Source organism: Eutrigla gurnardus, assembly GCF_963514095.1.
Source record: "Eutrigla gurnardus genome assembly, chromosome: 13".
NCBI classification, from domain to species: domain Eukaryota; kingdom Metazoa; phylum Chordata; class Actinopteri; order Perciformes; family Triglidae; genus Eutrigla; species Eutrigla gurnardus.
Genome location: NC_139936.1, coordinates 13306607 through 13326284, shown reverse-complemented (window position 1 = coordinate 13326284; position 19678 = coordinate 13306607). Strand labels below are relative to the sequence as shown.

Genomic DNA, 19678 nt, shown 5'->3' with positions numbered 1-19678 from the left:
TCACAAAGCCTCCTCCCAAGTGACCTGAATAATGTTACCCTAAAGTGACCTCATTATCCATGAGACAGACATGCATCCTTTTTTTGAAAAAGAAGACAATCATTTTACGCTGTTAGATATGAGATCGTCTTTTAGAGCAGAGAAACTGGCAAACGTTTTTGGGGCGTCCCACTTCTGCCCTCAGGCCGGAGATACAAGTGTGAAATGAAGGACCACTAGACTAAAGAACACTTTATTCCCCAATGCCATCAGACACCAAAACAGACCGTATGAGTACAATCAGGACAACATTTTTATAACTGCACAGTTTGCACATGTTTACATTTACACCTTTTAAATGACTACTCAAGGCGCTTCATACATTCAGTGGCTTTTACCCACACACATTCATACACTGATGGCAGAGTAGCCGCCTGCACATCAGGATCTAATATTATCTAACTCATTCATACACATTCACACGCTGATGCCGCAGCAATTGGGGGTTCAGTATCTTCAGCATGCAGACTGGAGGAGCTGGGATTCGAACCGCCGATCTTCTGATCTTGGAGGACGACTGAACTTGGAGGACGACTCGCTCTACCTAGATGTTACATTATTTGGCATTCTGTGGACAGCAAGCGAATAATTTCATCGTACAGGGAAATAAGTTTCTTTTCTGTGCATATGATAATAAACAATCACTATAATTTGACTGTGAAATGTATCCTTGACGTAGAACAACCAGTCTGATCTGCTTTTGTTCCGGCATAGTGACATCAGTGCGTCGCAGATCCCAGATTCTGATTGTACTCTTTCGCACGAGCAGCAGGCAAATGAGACTTCTTTCACTTTCGATCCCACCAGTCAACATCGGGAGACGGGTTACTCAGAAGGGTCACCGAGGGCCACGTCACAATGTGCAAGTTGGTTTCTCCAACTATGGTCGTCTTCTCTTCAAAAGATCCACGTCCTGCACTCTTCGGCTCAGCATCGCACTTCAAGTTGACACCTGGTAGTCTGTTGCCAAGAACAGTAGCAGTGCAGTGAATTCTCTGCTGAGCCACTGGGAGCACAACCAGTTGTCAAAGAAGAGCTTGTAGTTCTCGTGCGTTTGATATAGGCTGGGCCAGGCAGAGGTCAATGTTGCCACTTGCTGAATGGCCAGAATGGCCCTAACCGCATGATCATGTTCCTTCTTTCCATAAAATGTCCCTGTGTTCATGTCCTGTAAGCATCAGTCATCAGTAAAGTAAAAACACTGACATATTATATATAAAGTAATTTCAACTTTGTTAAAATGTGAAATGTATCTTATCTCTCTTGCAAAGTATTCCTGCTCTTTGTATATTGTCAACAAAATAAATAAGTTTTGCTTTGTTTTGAGTATTCTTGTGTTCTTGTGACTTATACAGCACTTCTTCTTTCTTGTAAAATAATGATTGGTAGCCTGTGTCAACTGTGTCGCTGCTTCCTGAAAGGACTGCCCCCCCCCCCCCCCCCCCCCAAAAAAAGGCCACTCCGACATTGATCTATCATTTTATTGGACGCAGATATGTCAGGTGATACTATTTAAAGTAAAACAAAGGACATGGATTATGTTTTCATTCAGTATAAAATGATAGGTTAGAGGCTGTGTGTGAGCCTATACAACAATTACTGCTAAACTGCACAGCCTGTCAATACTTCTTGTTCTTTTGCACATATTTTTATACATTTTTACCTTTCGTTTTTAATGTTTTATTATTTTCTATTGTATTTTCCCTTTTGAGTTCACTGTGTGAAGGGAAACTGCATAACAATGATTTCATTGCTCGGTGTGAACTGTTTCTACTGTGTGTGTGAAAATAAAATTCTTGAATTTGAATCTTATGTCTGTGTGTTATTGAATGAACATACCAGTTGGTGGCGGTAATGCGTCATAACATAGTTTGCAAGCCGCCATATAAAACACAAGAAGAAGAAGGCGAAGAAGACGAAGAAAACGAAGAAGAAGAAAAGCCGGGCAGCCGAACCCTGCTGCTCCTTAGCTCCGTGTGTGCGCAGATTTCTTTCATGATGTATGTGAACTAAAGTGACATGAAAACATGCCGAAGTGTGTGAAGAAGTCCCGCAGCACTCAGCTCTCCATCAGCAGGTACTTCGGAGGACTGAGCGGCGGCTGCGCCCCCAACACTCAGGGCGGGACCACCCAAAGTCCTGCTCAGCACAAGCGTCCACGGGGCAAGGTGAGCTGTGCTGCACCGAATACACACACAACAGCAGGTACGGTATATGCTTTAGCAGCTTCATGCTAACGACTCAACCCCACCTGCTTCGGCCTTGCAGAAGAAACTCTCCCCTGATCACGATTTTGGATTGTCAACAAAACGAGCCAAGTTTTCCGCCCAGGAGCAGGTGGAGGATTTGAGCTGTGAGCCGGCAACCTGTCAGAGCACTGAAGGTGAGAAAATCCATCTGTTCTTCCTCATCAACCCCCACTCATGTCATTCCCAGCTGCTAAAAGCACACATTTCTTCTGATGTCCAATCCTTGATGCCTTTTGAGTTTACAACTTTTTTAAAAAAGTGGAGTTTTGACTGATCTGACATGGTGATGTCCCACAAACTGTTGACAAAGCACATCTTCCCAAGTGCATCCAGGTGATACCTACACGAGTCAAATATTTACATTTGGATTTTCTCTTTTTACATGCCTTTTTTTATACTCAGCTGTTCCTCTCACCCCAGAGACGACGCCTACATCGAGCCGAGGAGAGGCCGGCCTCTGTTCCTCCACCTTGGAGAAGCTGAAAGGCTTCACCTGCTCGGCTGAGTTTGGTGTCCCTCGTAGGGAGGACAGGGAGACATGCGGTGCTGGCGGTATAACCTGTGACAGAGGAAGTGGCGTTCGGCCTCCTCAGGACGTTACCGATCAACGCAGCAATAAGAACGAACTTCCACAGCCAGAAGAAGAGCATGAGGGTGAAGAGGAGGTCAAAGAAAAGAAGAGTTCAGGGCTGGCTGCTACAAAAGAGGTAACCCAATATATAAACCTTAAGCCTCTTACGTCACTGTCATAAGAGCATGTTTGCCCTGCTAATGTGTCCATGGGTGAGGCTCTCATCTCTGGACTTTGTACACACAAAAAAATCAGTTTCCCCACGTATGATGTGTTAAACATGTGAGTTTGAGTAAATTGCATCAAGTAAGCAGCAAGTACTATAATAAAACCAACAATAGTGGGAATTAAGACCCTGATGGCAACTGTTGCTGCTGAAGTGTGTCTTATTTGTCTCGTCTCAGTTTGCCAGGTCAGGAGGACGACGGGGAGGAAGGGGTGCACACCTGAGTCCTCCTTCAAACTCGAGCACCCTCTCCGGGCACCCAAAGGGCACATACACTCCCCTGGAACAGCAGGTCATCCAGCTGAAACAGCAGCATAAAGATGCATTGCTGGCTGTGGAGTGTGGATACAAGTACAGGTTCTTTGGAGAGGATGCAGAGGTGGTTATGAATGTTCGGATCAAATAATCCAACTTTTGTGCCTTCAGTAAAACATTTTAGAGAGCACTAGAGAAAGTCACTGGAATAATCTGAAGGGAGAGATGTCATGTTGAGAAATTTCCCTGCACAGATTGCTGCGAAGGAGCTGAATATCTTCTGTCACCTGGATCACAACTTCATGACGTGCAGCATCCCCACACACCGTTTGTTTGTTCACGTCAGACGGTTGGTGTCCCACGGACACAAGGTGTGAAATATATCTTGCACGTTATTCATATTTAGAAGGTGTTTAGATTTGTTTTTTTTCCGATCTCAGCGCTACTGTCCCTAATCTTATAGGTCGGTGTGGTCAAGCAGACGGAGACGTCTGCGATCAAGGCCTCGGGGGCCACCAAGAACGCTCTGTTCGCCCGTCAGCTGAGTGCTCTGTACACCAAGTCCACTTTGGTGGGAGAGGGTATCCTTATGGACCAGACATCTGTATGTGTGTGTGTGTGTCCAGTTTAAAACAGCACCTCTGTACGTCTGTATGCCTCTGTACGTCAGTGTCCTTGACGGCTTTTCTGAGATGTGAACCCGGTCTGCAGACTGGGGGATGTGGAGGAAGGGAGCTGTGGTGACGTGGTGTTGGACCCTCCTGACAGCTTCCTGCTGTGTATCAGTGAGAACTGGGACAAGCTGAAGAAGCAGCTCACTCTGGGCTTGGTGGTGAGTTATAATTCAAAACAACTACTCATGCATTTAGGCAATGTGTTGAGCAGGTTGTTGTCAGCTAGTGTGTCAATACACATTGTGTTGTATGCTTTTGGGTATTTTTGATTAAATTGGTTGTTAATGACCGGTTGCTAGTAAATCATGTTTGTATATGCAGGCGGTGCAGCCCAGCACAGGAGACGTGTTGATGGACTGTTTCCCCGATGATCAGTCTCGCTCTGAGCTGGAGGGTCGTGTCCTGAAGATCAAGCCTGTGGAGATCCTGGTGCCCTCTAACCTCTCAGAACAAACCCACAGACTTCTACAGAGCATCGCCAATGCCAGGTAATGTACTGTCAAGGCACTAGGGGGCGGTATGTACCCACTTCCTGATTAAACTGAACTGTGTGTTTACAAAAGTGTGTGATTGTTAGTTTAGTCTAGTTTATTTGGAGGGATTGTGTTTAGATCCCCCCCGGCAGGTAGTCAGTTGTTTTGTCTGGAGCTCTCTGGGCTCCTGGATGAAGGAATGAATGTGAGCTCACTGAGAGGTTATGTGATGATGTCTCTCTGCAGGGCCAAACAGGGTCCAACCAGGTTCCTAGACTGATGTTTAATATGTAAGAAAGATATTTGTATTGTATTGAGTTACTGTCATTGGTAAAATGCTTAAAGCGTTCATACATGTTGAAAAAAAGTGAATAAAGGTAAGTAATAAGGTAATAAGTTGGCTGGTGGCCCTGAAGGCAACTCCCAGACTGGACAACGCCCTGGCAGCGACTTGTCAATCACAAGGTAGCCACGTCCTGAAGCTTACCATCTATTTGACTCTTAATAGGGCCGTACTTTTCTATATGAACGTCAAGTTGTATTCAAGATGACTTTAAACTAGCAATGGAGGGTAATTTTCTCATAGACTTCTAATCAGTCGGTCTATTGATTGCAACCGGAGGAGTCGCCCCCTGCTGGTTATTATAAAAAAATGTGAATTTAGGAAGAGTCTTCATTGGCATCACTTTTCAGATGAAAGTGCCCTGACGCAGAGAGGTGGTGGAAAAAGTTGTCAGACAAATATAATCACCACCATCATGGTGTAAATATTTTTGGATAAAGCAGATATGTTAGGCGTTAAAAGTGCATGTAATTAAAGGACAGTACACACCGTCTCAAGCCTGTCTTTAAACAAACATAAAAAAGCAGTGTGCTTGCTCTAGTAATTCCTCCCATTCATACGAGCTTTTATATATTATTTAATGGCTTTAATATCTATTATTATTATTTAAATAATTATAATAATAATAAAATAATAATACAATTTTGAACCTCTCCTTTAAGTACATAGCTGACTATTCACAGTCAATGTAACACCATCCGTTCATATGATGATTACAGAAAGTCACCCAGTGATTGGCTCAGCACAAGCACACGCTCCATCAGCTGTTATGTTGGCCTGGCGAGCTTCAACCGAGACTCTGATACAAAGCGTGGCTTCCTGTTTAATGGGGGCGGGCTGCAGTCAGAACCACGAGATCAAAAAGAGCTGAGCAGCTTGTCCCTTGTTCACTGGCTGACTAACACAGTCAGCAGCAGTGATTGTTGAACTGATGTGTCCCAGAAACCTGTTGCCTCCCATCGTGCCGCCATTCGTCTCATTGATGTCGACAGTCTGCACCCAGCATGTTCACACCAGTGGGGACTGGTTTCTCTGGGGGCTGCCTGTGATTGCATTATGTTTTGAAAATGAAACGAGGGAGGCAGTGGGAGGGAGAGGATTAGAAGGGAATGGTTGGATAAATGGGATGTAGGTCCGCTACTATTTCCCTCCCTCTTTTTGTCTTTGCCTCTTCGATTGGTGCATATTTCTTAATATTCACCTTTTCATTTTATTATTCACCTCTTTTTACACCCTTTGGTTTTGTATTATTTCCTCTGTTTCTTTCTGTCCCCCTCCTCCTTTTCCCAGCTTTCCGTCTTGAGTGATTATAGCGGAGATGGGCCTGTAAAGGCCAGTCCAATTATTGTGTTTGAACAGCACTGCTCTCTAGCGTTGTGCTCATCAGAGACGAGGCTCTTCTCAATTTGCAGCCAGTATCATACAAATACAGCGATGCGTTGCCTGTTCAGCTCTGAAGGAAAATTCCTCCCATTTATATTCACACGGGGCCGTTCCAGATCACTACTACAGCACACCTCCCAAGGTATTCTTCTAGGTGATTCATTATATTTCTCAATCATTCAACAGACTGTAAAAAATGAGTCTTAAAATGCATAAATTATTCTGAAAAAGATGTTTTAACGGTAAGCTGCATTGATATTTAACAGTGGTATCACTCCACCCCATCGAAAAAGAAATACTCAAGCAAGAGCCACCCAGGTGAGCATTTAAATCAGGGGCTTTTTGTGGTGGCTGACGTTAGCATGACAGCCTCTGTTTCTCTGGGGTGGAATGACGAGATGGGGCCCCGTGGCAACGGGATGCATGCGTGTCTCTGGAGCGGGAGGTAATGAGTCCCTTGGAGGTTGGTAGCAGCAAGGTCGCTTTACTCAACCACAGCCTGGAGTCAGGAGTTAAGATCGGAGACACTCCGATCCACACTCAGTCGATGACACTCTTGGAAGTTTATATTACTTCCTGGGTTCATAGTAAGACAGTAGTCTTATATCAAGATGGACACACACACACACACACACACACACACACACACACACACACACACACACACACACACACACACACACACACACACACACACATACCAAAAGACTGTGTATCAGTGGGTGTAGATTTAAACGGCCGGTGTTCACCCTCCAGCGATAGATCCTTATTGAGTGCCACAATAACCTCTGCATCCTGGGTCGCAGCATCTCTGATTTAACCTTTAACCATCCCTGCTTATGATTGATTATCACCATCACAGTGCTCTGAGCGTTAAAAATGACGGGAAAAAAAGCACCATCCCTTCACATATGCAGTGACAAACTAAACCAAAATAACAAAGAAAAAGGAAAAATATTTTCTCACTTACCTTGAGTGGTCTCATTGCTGCTCTGTAGATGAAGGGTTCACCACTTTGGTCCAGGCTGAAATTTCAAAATAAGGTTTAGATGGATTGCCATGCAATGTTGTGCAGCTATTCATGGTCCCCAGAGGATGAATCCTATTCACGTTGGCGATCGTCTGACCTTTAATCTCCATCATCAGATGAAAAATACATTTTGTTCAAAACTGACCAGATATCTGACAAAACTACCAATCCCATCAGACTCGGCTGTACCTCCTTTGAGTTTAGTGCTAATTAGCGAACGTTACCATGCAACATTAGACCTGCTAATCATCAGCAGGTAAGCATCGTCTCTGTGGGCATTGCTGACTCTAGCATTCAACTCAAAACACTGTTGTGCATAAGTACCCCCCCACGGGGCTGCTAATGCGGCTGCCGAAATACCGAAATACTGTAAACCAGAACCAAAACTATCACACTAGAGCCACAAGAGCTGAGAACAGGTTTTTTGTAAACCTGAACCAGGCTTCATGTGAACCTCAAATTCAGACTGCAATGTTCTAAACCCAGGTCCACCATGCTGGCTGGTCTTGTCAGGGGTTTTGCAGAAATGCTACACTGCAGCTCTCTGTCCCTGGATCAATACCAGCAATTGTCGCTGTTCTTGTAAACCTCATAATATGGCTGAATCGACTGGTTAAATGATTAATGGTCGCAGTTGCGCTGCTGGCACGATATGTGGTCTATTGATCACTTTTTGTACAGTCTTTGCTCTCAGTCTGACCAGTGACTGAAGTGAGAGATGATGATTCTTCTTTGTGTGGGTGGTTGTGTGTGTGTGTGTGTGTGTGTTGGGGGGGTGTATAAGCATTAGAAAACGGAAGAACGAAAACGCTCCACCACTGCGTTCCGAGCCACGTGTTTGCCTTGGTTGCCCTGGCAACAACAGAGCGGACAAAGCGACAGAGTCCTTGAAAGCGGCGATGCTGAGCGAGTGAATGGAGCGATGGGGAAATGCGATGGAGCAACAGGGAGATGCAGGGAATGTGTGTGTGCATGCATAGAGCCTGTGTGAACAAAAGAATGGCTGGAACATGCCGTGTGCTGTTGCTGCGTCTAATTTCTCTCCCAGACGGGACAAATGATCAGCTATCGGATGTTGTGTTTTGTCTGTCTGTCAAGCACCGCCGGCCTCTTGAATCAATGCTGTGGTGTCGTTCCCCTCCAGCGCTCAGGCCGATGACCGACTGCGAGTTGAGACGAGGGACGGAGCTCAGTTTGAGTTCGCCTCCGCAATGAATACAGCCACCGAGTTCTACTGCCACGCCCCGGAGAAAGGTGTGTTCGTTTGTGTCGCCGCCTGCCCCTCTTCTCCTTACGCTGCACATTCAGTTACACGTCAAACCAGGATGGCTCTCCAGCTGTGACGCACTGGATGTTGGGCCCTGTGAGTCACTGCTGCGTTTTTGACTGAAACTGTGCGTCCGTGTCCTCCAGGTTCTCGCTCCATGTCGAGTGTAGCATCACTGGAGAGCGCAGTGATCTGCTGTCTGGGCCCGCTCATCCAGTACCTCCAAGAATTCAGCTTGGAGAGAGTTCTCAGGAGTGAAAGGTAGACGCACACTCGGCAACACAGGCTGTAAAAAGCATCATCATCAATGTATTCAGTCATTTCTCAAGCAAAGCGAGTGCAAAAAGCCTTGAAATTGGTTGCATCTTTACACTCCTTCCAAGTCGATATATATTGATCACTTGATCACAAAGCTGTATGTCTGTATGAATTTGTGGTTCATGCAGCTCGTTCCACCGTCTGTCTCGTGATTCAGAGGGTATGATCCTCGGTGCCACCGCCCTCAGGAACCTGGAGGTCCTCAACAATCAGGTAAAAGCACATCTGGGTATGTCTGGATGATGAATGTTCACACTGTACTAACCTTTAGTCATAGAACAGAATACGAATAGAATAGACATTGTTTTCTTTGGTCATTTGACTTCTACAAAAGAAAATGGTGCAAAACCTCAGCCCAGCGAGTCCGCAACTTGCCATAAGTCTATTTATATAATCACTATGTCACTATGGCAACGGTGCACATACATACGGCTGCCACTCTGAGCTCCCTGCTACGTTGATTTGTTCTCCTATTCTATGTCTATGCCTGTAGTTTATACTGATTGCTAAACAGAAACATCCGCATTGAATGTTTGGCCTTGTGAGAATAAATCAGCTTTTTTTTTTTTTCATTGCGTTTGCTGAAGCCGGGACTGTTTTCATGGCAAGTCTCAAGGGGGTGAAGCGAGGTCAGGTCTCCACAAGCTGCCACAGTCAGTCGCGTGGCTTTAAGGTCTCTCAGTCCTGATCATTGAAGTCGCACAGCATTTGAACACTTTTAACCACCCCGAGGTTGATATTTGTGGTTTTGGGTGAAATATCTCAACAATTATTGGATGGGTTGCTGTGAAATTTGGTGCAGCGATTATCTTCCCTTTTACAATGAATTATCACTGTGGTGATCCCTCAGCTTTCCGTCTAGCACCATCAACATTTCAAAGTATTGAGCAACTGTAGACATGGGAAACATTATACCTGCTGAACATGCTGACATTTAGACAGAACTGCTTGCACGGCATTACACCCTAAGTCTTATTTATTGTATTTAAATGTCTTTGTTAAGTAGCGTCTGTAGGGAGTTAATGCTCTTGGTCTCAAACAACTCTCGAGGGGGAAAAAGCTGATCCTTCACTCTGTTCACCGGCTCATCGTTAAATGCATCCGTCTGCTGTTTGGTGCTGAGCAGGTAGTGTAAAGTCGCTCTTTAGAGCTATTTCACGGCAAACGGGCATCCTGCTGCGGCTGAAAATGTCTGGTTCAAGTCTGCTCAGCCAGAGCAAGTTGCATGTCGGTGATAATTTGCCTTAGCGGTGTGGTAGTCGGGAAGCTTGAACATGAAGTCCGTGTCTGTCAAAAAAAAGTAGACGCACCTCCTTGTATTGAGTTTTTCATTTAAGCACATACATTTTCAACTAGAAATTTCACGTGGCTTTCCAGGTAAATAGACGCCATCCAGTGCAAATACTTTTTTCTAGACAGTATATTATCAAGACTATGTCTGTGCAACTTGTAAAAATCAAACTGTACTCATTGTTGCACAACGGACCATAAAAATGTAATGGGTGAGTAGATTTGTCATTTCTCCGATCACAAGAAAATGCTCAGTGACTAGTCAGGGCTGCGTGGGCGCCGGCTCAAGAGTTCAGCACGACTCCGGTGGCCGTGGCGTGTGTGTTGCACGCGGAGTTCAAGCTCAGTTCAAACCTCTTCACCTGACTGCTTGTGGCTTCCATCACCTGCATCATCTCCCACCCTTTACTACATCATGATGCTTTTCTATTTCCTTCTGAAATGTTTAAGACAGATTGAAGTAAGCGTAAGTTGTGATTTGTGTGTGTTTGTGTGTGTGTGTGTGTTCTTTCGAGGATAGACAGATGGTGGCCTGAAGGGCAGTTTGTTGTGGGTGTTGGATCACACTTGCACGCCGTTTGGGAGGAGACTGATGAGGAAGTGGGTGAGCCAGCCCCTCGTTAACCCACAGTAAGTACGGGATGCCCTCGAGCCGCCGATAAAGCATGGCCGCCGGTGCTGAACGGATTCAGTTCCTTTCTAGACGTATCATTCAGTTTCATAGCGCCACACAATAACAGATTCCTCCGTGATGCTATTGGGATCACAGGACCATGGCGAGGACACTTTCACATCATATGGCGTGACTGTTGGAGACGGGAATGATTCCAATATTTATTATTTGCGAGCCTGCGTGTCAACTCCAGATGGTTATGTGATTGCAGAGTTGTGTGTAGATTTAAAATACTGCCTATTGACAACATGACATTAAATCTGTTATTTGGGTTAAATTACCTGAACCAACGGATTTGTTTTTCCTCACGCTTGAAAGAATATTTTGACTTAAATTCTCCACAGTGTATTTAAATAAGTCAGTGTTGTTTGAGATGATGTAAGCCGGCGCACGTAATGTCAATACTTATTTTTTACCCGGCAGAAAAGTTGCTCCTCTTTTTCCTGAAACACTATAAGGTGAAAACATTATCCAGAGGTTTAAATGAAAATGCTGAAACTGACTCGCAGTACTTCTGCTACAAACAGCCTCTCTGTCATATTTTTGCAGTTCTGTTCCAGTTCTCTTGTCTGCAGTGTAATTTTATTATCCATATTGTGTGTGTGTGTGTGTGTGTGTGTGTGTGTGTGTGTGTGTGTGTGTGTGTGTGTGTGTGTGTGTGTGTGTGTGTGTGTGTGTGTGTGTGTGTGTGTGTGTGTGTGTGTGTGTGTGTGTGTGTGTGTGTGTGTGTGTGTGTGTGTGTGTGTGTGTGGGATTATAGCTGTGGATTGGGGACTCTCAGATTATACAGATAGCTTCTCTACAGAATTTCAACATCAAGTAAAACCCAGATTACATGCAGGCACATTCATTCCAGGACAGATGACACAAACACTCATGCACACACACACACACACACACACACACAAAATATACATTCATGACTTTTTTTTTTTTTTTTTACATAAAACTTGACTTCATCTCCTTTTTCAGTCAATTCAACCAGATTTGTATATTCACAGAATACATTTGTACTCTGTATTTAATAGAATGCATTCGTGCAGGTTTAATGCAGTTAAGACACAAGTCAGCAGTAACACTTTATAGTTAAGCATTTCATCTTATGTATGTGCGGTATGGAGAAGAAATCACAAACTGAAGAATTTCAATATAATATCGCAAAGGCTGTAATCACACGGTTTTCAGGCTGCTGGCAAACCTCAGCACATCAGAATGTATTATAACTTTGGCAGTTATTTGCTTTAAGATCAATACATTGTCTTTCAGTCAAGTCAAATGCAGCTGCCTAAAAAGGAATTTATTTGGCTGATGACTAGGATTGAACATTTGGAATTATTCCTTTCTTCTGTCATTCCTATATCTGATTTTCTTCCTTCCTCTCTTTCCTAAACCCACAGGTCGATCTCAGAGAGGCAGGATGCTGTACAGGAGATCCTGGAGTCGCACTCACTCACTTTAAATTCCCTCAAATCCCTGCTGTTGCATTTGCCCGACCTGGAGAGGGGCATCTGCAGCATATACCACAAAAAGGTAAAGAGCAATAGAAAATGGCACACACAATTTTGTAGAACTGGTAATCATTCCTGTAAGTTATGATAACACTTTACTCGCCATTGTGAGCTGAGATCTGTGGGCGTACTGACAGTAAAGAAAAGAATGACCAAAACTCCACAAATCTGACAGGCAGTAAAAAAGCAGACCTTTTGTTTTTCTTGCTGCTTTGCATAAAAATGAAAATCAAGTTAATTTCCTCCTCCTCTCTCTCGCGCTCTCTCTCTCCCCCCCCCCCCCCCCCCCCCTTCTTCCTCGTCCTCTTTGTGATGGGCTTCTTGATTAACAACAGAGATTGTCTGACAGAATCTCATTTCCCATAGGACCCACTTTTGAAATGTCAGAACTGTGTGTGTGTGTGTGTGTGTGTGTGTCCCTCTGATTTGAGCTGTTGAGATGTTCTGACTTCTTCATATATTGTTAAAATGAAATAATCAAATGTCACTGAACACACACACACACACACACACACACACACACACACACACACACACACACACACACAGGGGCCGTAATCGTCATTTTGCCCGTCTGTAGATAAATGTGCCTGTGTGTAATGGCCTGTGTCTCCATGGCTCCATTGACATAATGGTAGCAAGGGCACACTTATGGTCTGTTTGGGTTCATAAAGGAGCATCACAGGGGCTGCTGTCATGGGGGACCATTAAAACGGCACCATGTGATTAATGCCATAAACCATTTTCAGTGTGACTCTCATTAACCTTTCATGACTTGGTGACTATACTGTGACATCACTAATGGCAAATTAAAGTCAATATAATCTACAATATTGGATCTCCACCGAGGTATTTCCTCCAGAGCATTGATTAAATGATAACCGGTTTCATGTTTAAACCTGCAGCGTTGCCGATTAAAACAGCATCTGTTATGTTTCAGACTAAAGTCAGGCATGTTTCTTATATTCTGGATTGTCTGCAATAACCAAAAGGGCTGGAATGAATGCAAAATTAAAGAAGTTAATGACAGCCTTTGCTCATCACCTTATATGAAGTCATCTTTAGTTTCTGTACTGTGATTATTCCCCAGCGAAATGGAATGTAAGCGATATAAAGTTACAAGAGAGATTTAGATGTTTTGTTTTACAGGAAGAAAAGATGATTGGATTTTGATAGAAAAATACAAAAGATTGTTAAATTTCTGCACAATTTCATCGTGGAAGTGATCAAAAGGGGTTTAAAAGGCTTTTTTCATGTCAGCTCTACCTTAAACGTATTGATAAATGTAAATAAATGTGTCTCCGTGGTATTTGGAATCAATAACGGATGATAGCAATGACCGACATTCTGAATAAATCCTTTAATGTGCATTCTGGTGACATTGTGTCACCTGTGTAAAGCAACTGGTATTTTTTGGTGCCATATTCTGAGGACTAATGAGTGGAGTCTGTCAGAGTGTTGGCTGTAATAGATGGCAGCACTTGAAGCTAGCCTGCCGTGAGATTTAATGATCCAATCTCTTACACAATACCACAGTAACACAACACACTCATGAACATACAAAAACACGAAAAGTATACAGAGAAAGTGTTATTTTTTGTTGATATTCCTGGTTTATAAATGACACTTTCTGCTCCCTCGCAGCTTCCTAAACACCGATTGCTCGACCATTTACGCTTCAGCGAATGTTGCGTTTGTTTTCCAGTCTTCCACACAGGAGTTTTACCTCATTAGCAGCAGCCTATCTCGTCTGGGAAATGAACTGCAGGCCTTGCTCCCAGCTATCCAGTCACAGATCAGCTCTGCGTTGCTCCGAGGCCTCTTGTTGGACACTCCTGACCTGTTGGCTCCAGCCCACAACCACCTTAAAGTGCTCAATGAAAAGGCTGCCAAGTGAGTATCCAGCAGCATGAAAAGGAGGTGTTTGCAGGTCTGTCTTTTAATTAACTGATATTAAAGCCTATTAGATGTCAGAAATTAATGGAAAATACTCTCCACAATTGTTGACACTCGGAAGCCAGCCAAACATTTTCTATTGGCAACGATATGAAAAAAGAGAAACGCAGCAAATGCTCACATTTTAAGAGTTGACACCAGACAATGTTTAGCATTTATCATCTTATTTTTCCAGCAGTGGAGGAGGACTTGGAATAATACAGTTTTTGGGGAGATTGTCTTATTAACTAACTTATGTGATAGTGCTCTATTATTATAATCTCTAAATTAAGAAATGGAGAATTTGCAGCAGCATTTCGTCTAGATTTTAATTTGCATATTTTTACATGATAGATCTGAGAGCGACCTTATACACATTCATGCACATTTGAAAAGCTTGACTTGTTATTTAAAATGTATACATGTATCTGTTGATGGAGAAATTGGCATCTCTTTGACTCTTCTGTAATGGATTTAATTGGATTCAATGGTTCATTTCAGTCAGTTTGATTGTTAAACTCTGTTGGTGAGAAGGGCTAAATCTAGACACGGGTTGAATAAGTTATGTGAAAATAAAACAAATACACCACATTACCTTGAAATTAGAACTAAAAATGTGACATGCTGACACATTTGGACTGTGTTTCTGTAGGTCGGGGAATAAGACGGAGCTGTTCTCAGATCTGTCTGGCTTTCCCGTGCTGCTGGAAAGGAGGGAACAGATCCAGACCATCGTCAGCCAGATTCAAGACCACCGCAAAGAAATCCGACTGACTCTGAAAGCCCCGGCACTGGACTACACAAGCGTCTCCGGACAGGAGGTACTGACTCTGTGTGTTTGAGGCTGAGAGTGAAAGACAGGTGGGAGGAGATTGATGGCCTGATTCTGGTGGAAGAATGAGTCACAGTGATGATCTCTCTCTGTGTGTGTGTGTCAGTTTTAATCAGGAGTGACACATTGTGTTTGTCTGCCCCGGTCTTATTTATCAGCGTCTTCCTCCTCCTCTTCCTCCTTTGCCCTCAGTTTTTGATTGAGGTGAAGAACTCTCTGTCGCCCACTGTTCCACCTGACTGGGTCAAAATCAGCAGGTGAGCTCAGAGTTGCAACACACACACACACACACAGTCTGCCATAATCCAAAATCGAATGGAGAAATCTCTTTGGCTCTCTGTCGAGGAAACCCGTGTGATTCTAACTTCCGGGGTTGGCACACAAAAGTACGTCCTCCTTGTAGAACTCAAGTTTGAATTATTTCCATGATTTTGCACCTGTGGCAGTCGATGTTACACTTTCTCTAAAACACAGAAGATTTGCAAACATTTAAAATTAATTTAAAATGCTTCACTCAATCAAAAAACTCTGATAAAGCCGGTGCACACTACCTGGCAAGCTGACAAACATAGCGGAGCATTTAGCTGCTAAAGAGCCAGGTATTTCCCTCAGGAGTTACTGTGGAACAGAGCTGGAGGGAATATTGGACTTCCATTTATCAGCTGGCTGGAGATGCGCTGACAATGAAAAGACAGCATCCATTTCCATAAAGTGACGATCTCTGTGGATCTGCTGGCTGCCGTTTTTATGAGAAGCTGTGAACCACTTGTGAATTTTCAGGCAATGATTAAATAAATAAAACTGTAATAACAAGTTGCTTCGTTACAAGGCAGCTCAAGACACAAAAAGTTTGACGTCCAAGCTCAGGTAAAAGAAGAGATTGATGTGACGTATTTACAAAGCACTTCCATTCTCTGTACGGCCTCCGCCACCTCGATCTTCCCCCTCTCCTCTGCAGCACCAAGGCAGTCAGCAGGTATCACTCTCCTTTCCTGGCGGAGCGCTACAGGAAGCTGCTGCAGCTCCGAGAGCAGCTGCTGCTGGACTGCCAGAGGGAGTGGACCAATTTTCTGGAGTAAGACACACACACACACACACACACACACACACACACACACACACACACACACACACACATCTGATCATAAACTGCTAAAACATGTCAGTCTCTGGTTCAGAAAGATGCCTGCACTGCTCTCTGCCTGCCAGAATCCCTCTGTTTTTGGTCAAGTGGACCGTCAGTGTTGTCTGCTTGGAACACAGTATGCACTCACCTTAATTTACACTTCAAAAATCTCTTTCCTCTCTCTGTCTCTCTGCAGTCAGTTTGGGGAACACTATCACACCATGAAAAGGGCTATTAGTCACCTAGCAACCGTGGACTGTCTCTTCTCATTGGCTGAGGTGGCTAAACAAGGGGACTATTGCAGGTGATGTCCTCATGATAACTGTAAATATTGGTGTGTGTGTGTGTGTGTTGTGTGTTGTGTGTGTTGTGTGTGAGTACGTGTGTGAGTATGTGTGTGTTTCCTGTGTCGTGTCCTATAGTCTCAGACAGGCTGTGTGTGGGAGTGTGCACCAGGCTCAGCAGCGTGCTCAGCCAAAACGCCAACATCTCACCCACACACACATACACCCCTTTATATTGTCCATTTTAGTGTTATAGCTTCACATCCTTGCACATCTTTGTACTGCAGTCCCTTCTCCACTCTCTTCTGTTTTTCCTTCACTTTTTTTAAAGTCATTCACTTTTCTACTTTTCCTGCATTTAAATGTGTTTTTTGACATTTTGGGAAATACAGATATTTGCTTTCTTGCCAAGAGCTAGATGAGAACTTGATACCACTCATGGCTGTTGGTTAAAAATGAAGCTACAGCCAGCAGCTGGTCGGCTCAGCGTTAAGCTTGGAAACGGGGAAGCAGCTAGCCTGTGAGGTGTAAAAACATGTTGTAGTTTAATGAGGGGTTACAGTAAGTGCCGGGCTATTTCTTGGTCCAGCAGTAGAAACCCGGAGTCTCTGCCTTGTTGCCTTGCAGCATATTTGCCAGGAAGTAACTGTGCCAGTTGTCTCATCCAACTCTAAGCAGAAAGATCAATAAACATATTTTGTGTGTGTTCATTTAGTATGGTTTAGTAGAGCCCTATAGTAAGCCAGTATATCATTAGGCCAATAATATTGCTGGATATGCTTGAGAGGGAGGCCTGAAGGGACGGGTCAGTGTTGCTGACTTGGTGACTAAATAATAATAATTACAAATACATTAATAAATTGTAAATAAAGAGCAAAGGAAAACGTTAATGTGACACATGCCGTGGCTCATGGTGTCGGTGTTTATGATAATGCCATCTCTTGACATGTGTGTCTGTATATAATCGGGTGTGTATGAGTCCAACTTACCGAGTGTGTTCTCTGTATTTAGGCCAGAGGTGTGTGAAGGTCAGCGTCGTATCATGATCAGGGACGGCAGACATCCTGCCATCGACCTACTGATGGGAGAGCACAACCAGTATGTCCCCAACCTCACCGAATTACAGGTAGACACACACACACACACACACACACACACACACACACACACACACACACACACACACACACACACACACACACACTTCCTCGCTCAGTGCTGGAGTGGGTGTAGGTTAATTTTGCAACAGAAGCACCAGCCAATAGGAGGAGAAGCCAAGCCTTTCAATCCACCCACCTCCTCAGCTGTGCAGGACAGCATGCAGATATCTTATTCTGTCTCTCTCATCGCCTTCTGTCTATCTCACTGTTCTCCTCCTGTCCTCTGCAACAGGGTGATGGAAAGAGAACTATGATCATCACTGGTCCTAATATGGGGGGTAAGAGCTCCTACATCCGCCAGGTGGCCCTGATCTGCGTTATGGCTCAGATGGGCTCCTACGTCCCGGCCTCTGAAGCCCGTCTGGGCACACTGGACGGCATTTATACCAGGTATGAACACAAGCACGTTGAAATCTACCTGTGTGATCGACTCCAGCCCCCCCAATCTGCTTACATCCATTATCTGCCAGCCGTTACGGATAATAGATGGAAGACTAAGGAATCAATAGGATGTGATTATCAGTGAAGTCGGTGGTGTCGGTGTGTGTTTGCATGCGTTCTGAGTGTAAGGAGAAGACGTTGCATGCAAGAGAACACAACAACACTGCACTGGAGTGAACTCGGGCTGGAGAGCACTGAGCCCATGTATCTCCAACCAGGGCAATCAACACCTCCAGCTATCTGGGGTGTATTCCAGAGAGGTTCAACCAACTCTGAACCCAACTTCAACTCTGAGCCAAACCTGAGATGGGCAACTCTGAGTTTTTGGTTCCATAACAGCTGTTCTGGATTAGTTCAATCAAGTCTGAGTATGTAAACTCTGAGTTAGTGCTTGCCAGCCGACTCTACAAAGCCATCATCAATGGAGCGCCGATAATATGATTCACCATGGCAACCGGGAGAGAGTTAGAGATATTACTTTGAGTTTATGGAGAAAATGAACAAGACTATTACTGCCTGAATCAATACGAATAGGACTGAATGAAACCCTAACACTGAGGTGTAACGGTTAGCAACGCTGACTACGGTGCAGGGGTTCAATTCCTGTAGCGCTCGAGTGGAAGTAGCAATGTAAATTGATTCATTTTTATATAGATGTAATCCCACAGGCACAAAAAAAACGTGGATGCAATTGAAAATGAAGCATTACAATATTGCACAAATAAGTACACTAAGGAATATGGTTTAATAATATTTCACATAGTAAATATCAGTGGCTATTTAAAAAAATAACATTTCAGAAAACTCCCATTCGGGAAAAATTGAAGCGCTATGCAAAGAATCTGTTCTGGTCGGGGATTATGTCCCCGATATGAAATGTATGAAAATGTAATAGAATATATTGTTTAGATATGTGATCGCTTGTGAGGAAAACTGTAATATTCTACTTAGTAATCAAAATCCTCTCCCGACGTAAAGCTGTTAGAATCACTTTTGCTTCCATATCGATGGTTGACGAGGAAAGGATGGTAGGAGCAGGTAGGAAGAAACTCAGGGTTTTTTTTTAAGAAAACCTACCAACGAGCAGGTTAGGTTCACAGAATCAGTTACCATGGTAACTGACCTAAAGATTAACACAGAGTATCCCTCTTTTTAGGGTTAACAAAGTCAGAGTTAAAGTAAAACCTGCTCTCTGGAATACACCCCTGCTGCATTAAAGAGACAAACACGTATACAAATACGTGTAAACAAGCCAGGGGATCGTCACATGACTTGCTGGAAGCCTACTTTGACATGTGACTTGAGTATTCAAGGTAGTGTATAGTACGGAGACATCAGGAGCAAGAGAAAAAATGCACCCATATGCTTAAAAAACGATGATGGATATGAAATGAATATCTAAAGTTGTGTAGTAAATATTGTATTGATGTTATTGATGAGCTCGATCTGGCATCCACTCCTGTGTTGAATCAGGGGAAGTGGACCTTCCAGGTCAGACGGGATTCACAGCATTAATATAGCAGCAAACAGCTTTTTACTACATAAAGAGGGGGAGGGAGTAGAGGTGAACATGGGAGGTCTTTGATAGGTGGGATATAATA

General features: G+C 43.9%; 1 protein-coding gene across 2 annotated transcripts in view; it reads left to right on the top strand.

Moving 5' to 3' along the window:
• The first annotated feature begins 1970 nt into the window (after positions 1-1970).
• The window catches only part of msh3 (mutS homolog 3 (E. coli)), a 33848-nt gene continuing 16140 nt past the window's right edge, over positions 1971-19678 (top strand). The window contains exons 1-20 of one of the 2 annotated variants that reach the window (XM_084025642.1): positions 1971-2207; positions 2308-2422; positions 2709-2995; positions 3264-3464; positions 3595-3711; positions 3804-3921; positions 4033-4172; positions 4336-4502; positions 8388-8497; positions 8657-8771; positions 8957-9041; positions 10639-10748; positions 12189-12321; positions 14005-14192; positions 14887-15055; positions 15259-15323; positions 16025-16141; positions 16389-16496; positions 17488-17602; positions 17869-18026. In XM_084025642.1, the coding sequence (XP_083881768.1) occupies positions 2067-2207; positions 2308-2422; positions 2709-2995; positions 3264-3464; positions 3595-3711; positions 3804-3921; positions 4033-4172; positions 4336-4502; positions 8388-8497; positions 8657-8771; positions 8957-9041; positions 10639-10748; positions 12189-12321; positions 14005-14192; positions 14887-15055; positions 15259-15323; positions 16025-16141; positions 16389-16496; positions 17488-17602; positions 17869-18026 (2759 nt within the window). In that variant the 5' untranslated portion in view covers positions 1971-2066. Of the gene's footprint in view, positions 2208-2307; positions 2423-2690; positions 2996-3263; positions 3465-3594; positions 3712-3803; positions 3922-4032; positions 4173-4335; positions 4503-8387; positions 8498-8656; positions 8772-8956; positions 9042-10638; positions 10749-12188; positions 12322-14004; positions 14193-14886; positions 15056-15258; positions 15324-16024; positions 16142-16388; positions 16497-17487; positions 17603-17868; positions 18027-19678 lie in introns of both variants that reach the window. The other variant, XM_084025641.1, reaches the window with a different exon arrangement.